An 8,816-nucleotide genomic window follows, 5' to 3' on the forward strand; every position below is an offset into this window, starting at 1 on the left:
TTAAAACTAGTAAATAGAAATTAAGGTAACTCTTGAAAGAACAAAAAAAAACGTCCATGAGACTTGTGAATGAAAAAAAAAACGGCTATGCTTCATTAAGGAGCCATAAGAAGCATTAAGGAGTCATCATAAGCATTAAAGTGTAACCCTAATCCACCAAAGAGTGTCAAAAACGGCTAGGAGGCTTTATGAAGCAAATAGTAACGTTTTTAGCACTTATGAAGCCTTAAAAATGTTGCCCTAGTCTTCATGCAACCCTAATTCAATTTGTGGGTTACCATGCACAACCCAACCATTGAGCCCAAACCACCTTCTAGCCCACTAGTAATCACTAATCCATCACATTTTGGGCTTTCATGATCCATGCATGGATCATCCCCTCCCCCTTTGAAAGGAATTGACCTCAATTCATCAAGTCCATCATCATCAAGATAAGGTGAAAGATCTCCCACATTAAAGGTAGCATGCACTCCATGGTCTCCTCCCAAATCTACCTTATAAGCATTATCATTGACACGTGACACCACTCTGTAAGGACCTTCAGCTCTTGGCATCAACTTGTTTTTCCTTTTGTTAGGAAAACGTTCTTTCCTCATATACACCCACACCAAGTCACCATCTTGAAAGACACGTGGTTTCCTATGCTTGTTGGACTTCTGTTTGTACAACTCATTCACGGCTTCAATCTTCTCATGAACTTGTTGGTGTAGTTTGATCATAGCCTTCAACTTGTCATTAGCATCCTTGTGAACCAATTCATCCTTTGGCAATGGAATCAAATCCAAAGGCATGTAAGGATTCACACCATACACCACCTCAAAAGGAGAGTGACCTGTAGCATAAGTAGGAGAACGATTATAGGCAAATTCAGCATGTGCAAGTTTGATGTCCCAATCTTTTTGAGTTTTGCTAACCAACCCTCTCAACAAAGCACCCAAAGTTCTATTAGTCACCTCCGTTTGCCCATCCGTTTGTGGATGATGGGATGTACTAAAAAGTAACTTAGTACCGACTTTCCTCCACAAAGTGTTCCAAAAGTAACTTAGAAACTTGGAATCCCTATCAGAAACAATTGTTTTAGGAATACCATGCAAACGAACCACCTCTTTAAAGTACAAATCAGCCACGTTAGAGGCATCATTTGTTTTATGACATGGCACAAAGTGAGCCATTTTTGAAAACCTATCCACCACCACCATAATGGAATCCTTCCCCCTTTGAGTTCTAGGCAAAGCCATAATGAAATCCATGGACACATCTTCCCAAGGACGAATAGGAAACCGGCAAAGGAGTGTAAACACCATGCTTGAAAATTGTTTTTGCCATATGACATGTAACACACTTGCCCACTATGTTGGTTACATCCCCCAACATCTTCGGCCAAAAGAAATGTTCTTTAAGCACCTGCAAAGTTTTGGTAATGCCAAAATGACCAGCCAAACCACCGCCATGAGCTTCACGAATCAACAACTCCCGTATTGCATGTTTTGGGACACAAAGGCGATTGCCTTTGAATAGAAAGCCATCTTGAATCACAAATTCACCATTAGGACCACCTGCACATTTCAAAAACATATCTCCAAAGTCCATATCAGATTGATAATGGTCCTTTAGAGTTTCAAATCCCAAGAAACGAACATCCAAAGTCACCAACAACGAGTAACGCCTCGAGAGTGCATCAGCCACCACATTGCTTCTACCATCCTTGTATTTGCATGAGAAATGAAAGGATTGCAAGAACTCCACCCACTTTGCATGTCTTGTGCTCAACTTTTGTTGCCCATTGATGTACTTTAAGGATTCATGATCAGAATGCAAAATAAAATGATTTGCACGCAAATAATGACTCCAATGATCTAAAGCACGGACAATAGCATAAAACTCCTTATCATAAGTGCAATAATTCAAACGAGCACCACCCAACTTTTCAGAAAAATAAGCAATAGGACGTTTGGATTGGATCAAAACAGCCCCAATACCAACTCCACTTGCATCACACTCCACTTCAAATGGTTGAGAAAAATCAGGAAGAGCCAAAATAGGAGCATCACACAACAATGCCTTGAGTTTCTCAAATGCCTTTTGAGCTTCTTCTCCCCATGCAAAGACTCCTTTCTTCAAACAACCTGTTATGGGACTTGCAATGGTGCTAAAATCACGAACAAATCTTCTATAGAAAGAAGCAAGACCATGAAATGATCTAACTTCAGAAATATTAGTAGGAATAGGCCATGACTTGATTGCTTCAGTCTTGGATGGGTCCACGGACACGCCATTTCTTGACACCACAAAACCCAAAAATGCCACTTCTTCCACCAAAAACGAACATTTTTCTTGCTTCCCATAGAGTTTTTGAGCTCTAAGCGTCTCGAAAACCTGTTTTAAGTGCACCAAATGATCCTCCAAGCTCTTGCTATATACCAAGATATCATCAAGGTACACAACCACAAACCTGCCCAAAAAAGATTTTAGCACTTCATTCATTAGTCGCATGAAAGTGCTAGGTGCATTAGTTAGACCGAAAGGCATCACGGTCCATTCATACAAGCCATGTTTAGTTTTAAAGGCTGTTTTCCATTCATCCCCTTCACGCATACGAATTTGATGGTAACCACTTCTCAAATCAATTTTTGAGAACACAATAGAACCATGCAACTCGTCCAACAAATCATCAATTCTAGGAATAGGAAATCGGTATTTTATGGTGATGTTATTAACGGCCCTACTATCAACACACATCCTCCAAGAACCATCTTTTTTTGGAACCAACAAAACTGGAACAGCACAAGGACTTAGGCTTTCACAAACATAACCCATTTTCATGAGTTCATCAATTTGTTTTTGCAGCTCTTTTGTCACCTCCGGATTACATCTATAGGCGGCTTTATTGGGCAAAGGAGCACCCGGAATAAGGTCAATTTGGTGTTCGATACCACGGATTGGAGGCAAACCCGGTGGTAATTCGCTTGGAAACACATCTTGAAACTCCAAAAGCAAATCAGCAATAGCGTTTTCTCCATGCACCATCTTCTCCACCTTTGCATGCTCTTTGGCCACAAGCATGTAGATAACATCACCTTTGTCAAGAACTTGCTCCACCTCCCTTTCACTAGCAAACATAGAAAGATTAGGTTTTTTTACTTGTTTAGAATTCATGGACCTTATGGCCGTTGGGGACATGGGTTTTAACACAATTTTTTTATTATTGTGTTTCAACTCATATTCATTGCTCCTCCCTCTATGTAACACGTCCCTATCAAATTGCCAAGGACGCCCCAACAAAATATGACATGCATCCATAGGAATAACATCACACAACACTTCATCTTCATAAGACCCCATAGTTAGACCAACTCTAACCTGTTTTGTCACCTTTATTTTGCTTCCATCATCCAACCAATGAAGAACATATGGTTTTGGGTGGTTTGTAGTAGACAAACCCAATTTGATCACCATTTCATTAGAAGCAACATTAGTACAACTTCCACCATCAATAATCAAACTACACCACTTGTTTCTAACCAAACATTTGGTGTGAAACAATTGGTCTCGTTGATCCATATCAGCCACGGTTTGAACCCCTTGAGTTTTAAGGGTTCTAAGCACCAAAACTGTATCATACACCGGTGCTTCATACTCTACCTCCTCCTCTTCTTCCTCTTCTTGTTGTGTATCATAAAAAATACCCGCCAACCTCTCTTCTTCCTCCAACTCTTCACGACATTCAATGGCCTCCCTTAAAGTCACCACCCTTTTGTTTGGACAAGCATTTTGGTAATGACCAAAACCTTGACACTTGAAACATCTAATTTTCGCCAAACTAGTTTCTTTGGTACCACTAGTAAGTTTAGGAGCAACGGGAACACTACTAGAACCAGAAGGAGTAGAAACAGAATTTTGTCTATTGCTAGACTCGGGCTTGGACCACGACTTTGACTTGGGACTTTCGAGACTTGAACTTGAACTCCCACCATAACGTGCTTTGGCCTGCCCCTCCAACTTCAAACACAAACCACAAAGAGTTCCAAAATCAGCATAAGGATATAACTCCACAACATTGGCAATGTTGTAGTTCAACCCTTTTAGAAAACGAGTCATTTTTTGTTCTTCAATTTCTTCAATATCCCCCATCAAGGACAACTTCTCAAATTCATCAATGTATTCTCCAACACTCATTTTTCCTTGCCTCAAATCAGCAATCTTCTTGTAAGTGGCAATTCTATGAGTAGAAGGAACATATCTCTTTCTTAGCTTTCGTTTTAGAGAAAGCCAAGAACAAATTTTTTCTTTGCCTTCACGGGTTCTCTTGGCCTTAAGCCCTTCAAACCACAATGAAGCACCACCACTTAGCTTGAGAATGGCATACTTGCAGCTTTTTTCATCATCCACTTCTTTGAACTCGAACATTCTTTCAATCTTCCTTTCCCACTCCAAGTAGCGTTCAGGATCAGTTCCACCAACAAATTCAGGCAATTCAGACACCTTGAATTCTTCCACAACCCTATGTTCACCACGGCGGGGTTGCCTTCGATTTCCACCTTCTTGGATGTTTCTTAATGCTTCACGAAGATTTTGTAGGAACTCCGGATCATCAAAATCCATTATGCGCTCTGATACCACTTATGATGCGTGTATGGGCTTGATTTGGTGAGTAGGGTAGTGTTTAGGTAAATTAAAAGAGAATAGTAACCACAAATGATATATGAATGGAAAGAAATGGATAGATTAGTAACAACTCAAGACCTATTAAGTTGTATACCGGTGAAAACAATCCAAGACCTATTGGATTGAGTTCGTATCAAGTCAAGAACACGTCCTAACAAGATAATTTGTGAATTATAACAATAATTCAAAGTGAACAAAAGGGTTCTTTGATTAAAAATTCGTCTATTACTTTTTCCATGCATAATTTGGCTTTATATGAAGCCTTTATTACAAATTTGGTGGTTACAAGCCAACCAACCAATTATTCATTAAAACTAGTAAATAGAAATTAAGGTAACTCTTGAAAGAACACAAAAAAAACGTCCATGAGACTTGTGAATGAAAAAAAAACGGCTATGCTTCATTAAGGAGCCATAAGAAGCATTAAGGAGTCATCATAAGCATTAAAGTGTAACCCTAATCCACCAAAGAGTGTCAAAAACGGCTAGGAGGCTTTATGAAGCAAATAGTAACGTTTTTAGCACTTATGAAGCCTTAAAAATGTTGCCCTAGTCTTCATGCAACCCTAATTCAATTTGTGGGTTACCATGCACAACCCAACCATTGAGCCCAAACCACCTTCTAGCCCACTAGTAATCACTAATCCATCACATTTTGGGCTTTCATGATCCATGCATGGATCATTATCCCCCCGTTAGAAAGAATTTCGTCCCGAAATTTAAAATTAAGATACAAATCATGGTATTGGAAAGAGATGCGGATATTTCTGCTTTATCGAGTCTTCGCGCTCCCAAGTGAACTCGGGTCCCCGCTTGGCGTTCCAGCGAACCTTCACTATCGGGATGCGACTTTGTTTCGTACATTTGATCTCTCGATCCATGATTTCGATTGGTTCTTCCACGAAGTTTAGGTTTTCGTTGATTTCGATCTCATCAAGAGGGATTACGAGGGTTTCATCAGATAGGCACTTCTTAAGATTCGAGACGTGGAAGACAGGATGGATGTTGCTAAGTTCTTGATGTAGTCGGAGTTTATAGGTTACGGGACCGATCCTAGCGAGGATCTCGAAAGGTCCTATGTACCTCGGGTTAAGTTTTCCGCGCTTTCCAAAGCGTATCATGCCCTTTCAGGGCGAGACCTTCAACAGGACACGGTCTCCAACATGGAATTCCAAAGGTTTCTGTTGTTTATCGGCGTAACTCTTCTGTTTGTCTCATGAAGCTTTCAGTTGATCTCGTATTTGGATGATTTTCTCGGTGGTTTCGCGGATGATTTCAGGACCAGTGAGAGCACTGTCGGGGACTCGACCCTTGGGCTAGCTGCGTGTCCCCTACCTCGGCCCAACACAGAGGGGATCTGCACTTTTGACCGTAGAGGGCTTCGAACGGGGCAGCCTTGATACTGGTGTGGTAACTGTTGTTATACGAGAACTCGATCAAAGGCAAATGTGTGTCCCACGACTTTTCGAAATCGATGACACATGCGCTAAGCATGTCTTCCAGGGTTTGGATAGTTCTCTCACTCTACTGATCTGTCTGAGGATGATAAGTCGTGCTCATGAGTTTAGTCTAGAGGTAAACCTGCTATCTCGATCGGAGATAATGGACACAGGCACACCATACAGTCGGACTACCTCTTGGATGTAAATTCGTGTGAGTCTTTCCATCTTGAACGACTCTTTAATCGGGATGAAGTGAGCGGATTTTGTCAAACGATCGACAATTACCCAAATGGTATCGTACCCACTCGGACATTTGGGTAACTTGGTGATGAAATCCATGGTAATCATCTCCCATTTCCATTCGGGTATCTCGGGCTGTTGGAGCAGACCCGAGGGTTTCTGATACTTGACCTTCACCTTGGCGCAAATCAGGCACTTGCCCACGAATGTAGCGATTTCGGCTTTCATGTTTGGCCACCAGTATTGTCTCTTGAGATCCAAGTACATCTTATCTGAACCCGGGTGAACAGAGTATTTGGTCTTGTGTGCTTCACTCATGACAACCTCCCTGAATCCTCCGAACTTTGGGGTCCAGATCCGATTCATGAAACAATAGACTCTATTACCTCTGATCTCAAGATTCTTATCCATTCCTCTCAAGGCTTCGTTCGACACATTGTCTGGTTTGAGGGCTTCTAACTGGACTTCTCAGATTTGTATGGATAAGTGGGAATGGATAGTCATCGTCTGTGTCTTCACCTTGCGGCTTGAACTTTCCTTTCGGCTAAGGGCATCTGCCACCACATTGGCCTTGCCGGGATGGTAGCGGATTTCACACTCATAGTCACTGAGCAGCTCTACTCATCGTCGTTGCCTCATGTTTAAGTCTTTCTGATCGAAGATGTGCTGTAGGCTCTTATGGTCAGTGAAGATCGTGCACTTGGTTCCATAGAGATTATGTCTCCAAATTTTCAATGCAAAGACTACTGCTCCTAACTCCAAGTTGTGAGTTGTATAGTTGGCCTCGTGTGCCTTCAGCTGTCTCGAGGCATAAGCAATAACTTTTCCCCTTCACACAGCCTAAACCCTGATTGGACGCATCGCAATAAACAACGAAGTCCTCTGTCCCTTCGGGCACGGACAGGATAGGTGCGCTGCACAAGGCCTGCTTCAATGTTCGGAACGCAGTTTCTTGCTTTTCACTCCAACAAAAGGGTACACCTTTCTGTGTCAGAGTGGTTAGGGGTTTGGCGACTCTAGAGAAATTCTGGATGAATCTTCGATAATAGCCGGTGAGACCCAAGAATTGACGGATTTCTGTGGGTGTCTTCGGTGCCGACCAATTCTCTATCGCTTTGATCTTGGAAGGGTCCACGTGTATACCCTCTCAGTTACCACGTGACCAACGAAGACTGCCTTCCAAATCCAGAATTCGCACTTGGAGAATTTCGCGTATAGCTTCTTCGTTCTCAGTGTTTCCAACACTACCCTCAAGTGTTGTTTGTGATCTTCTTCTCTTCGGGAATAGACAAGTATGTCATCAATGAAAACGATGACGAACTTGTCTAAAAAGGGACGACACACCTAGTTCATCAGGTCCATGAACACTGCCGGTGCGTTGGTTAGACCGAAGGGCATCACTACGAACTCGTAGTGACCATATCGAGTCCTGAATAATGTCTTGGAAACATCGTTCTCATGAACTCGTAGCTGATGGTACCCTGACCTAAGGTCTATCTTCGAAAAGTAGCTGGCTCCCTGAAGTTGATCGAAGAGGTCTTCTATTCGAGGAAGAGGATATCGGTTCTTGACGGTCAATTTCTTCAACTCGCGGTAGTTTATACACATTCGGAAAGATCATTCTTTCTTCTTCACAAACAATACCGGAGCTCCCCAGGGTGAGGAACTCGGTCTGATGAACCCTTTATCGAGCAGCTCATTGAGCTGGTTGGATAACTCCTGCATTTCTGCTGGAGCTAAGCGATATGGAGACTTGGCTACGGGGGTAGCTCTAGGAATTAGGTCAATGCGAAACTCAACTTGACGTTCAGGAGGAATTCCCGGGAGATCTTCGGGAAAGACATCGGGAAAGTTACAGACTTTGGGAATGCTCTCGAGGTCTTTAAGTTCCTGTTTCTCGTTGATCACATGGGCTAGGAATGCATGGCATTCCTTTCGCATAAGCTTTTGAGCTTTGATGCAGGAAATAATGCGAAGATTGGAGCTAAGCTTATCGCCATAGATCATGAGAGTCTGGCTAGAGGGGAGATTGAGACGGATGGCTTTTTCGTAACAAAGGATATCAGCATGATTGGGACTCAACCAATCCATGCCAATGATAACATCAAAGCTCTTTATGGAGACTGACATAAGATCGATGGGAAAAGAATGGTCGTTTAGGGTAAGGGTACAACCTATGAATATATCGTTAGCGCTTTCTTTCTATCCCTTAGCCATCTAGACGGTAAATGTTTCGGTTAATGGTTGGGGACTATGTTTAAGAAGGCGTTTGAATGAATGGCTAACAAAACTATGTTCAGCACCAGAATCGAAAAGGATACTAGAATAACAGTTGTCGAGAAGGAACATACCCGAGACAACAGTGGGATCGGCGACTGCCTCCTATCGTCCCAAAGCTAGGACTCTCCCAGTGTTAACAGTTGTTGCCGTCTTGGGGCAGTTCCTCTTAAAATGCCCAACTTCACCACAT

The 8,816-nt window shown here is 42.3% G+C and overlaps 1 protein-coding gene across 1 annotated transcript; it reads right to left on the minus strand.

Annotated features, from left to right (window-relative positions):
• Positions 1-799: 799 nt before the first annotated feature.
• LOC145076093 (uncharacterized) lies at positions 800-4,602 on the minus strand. Its single transcript, XM_079022095.1, has 2 exons — positions 1,405-4,602; positions 800-832 (listed from the first exon to the last, which is right to left on the minus strand). The coding sequence occupies exons 1-2, from the start codon at positions 4,600-4,602 to the stop codon at positions 800-802; spliced, it is 3,231 nt and encodes a 1,076-aa protein (XP_078878221.1).
• Between the last annotated feature and the right edge of the window lie 4,214 nt (positions 4,603-8,816).

The sequence above is a fragment of the Lactuca serriola genome, chromosome 9 (genome assembly GCF_051521515.1).
Source record: "Lactuca serriola cultivar US96UC23 chromosome 9, Lser_US96UC23_V15, whole genome shotgun sequence".
Taxonomy (NCBI): Eukaryota; Viridiplantae; Streptophyta; class Magnoliopsida; order Asterales; family Asteraceae; genus Lactuca; species Lactuca serriola.

Excerpts from the sequence above, each read along its gene's own strand:
- LOC145076093 (XM_079022095.1), bottom strand. The coding sequence starts at position 4,602 with ATGGATTTTGATGATCCGGAGTTCCTACAAAATCTTCGTGAAGCATTA. Across the intron at positions 833-1,404 it reads GCATTACCAAAACTTTGCAG|GTCACTCTCCTTTTGAGGTG; the intron begins GTGCTTAAAGAA and ends CTTATGCTACAG.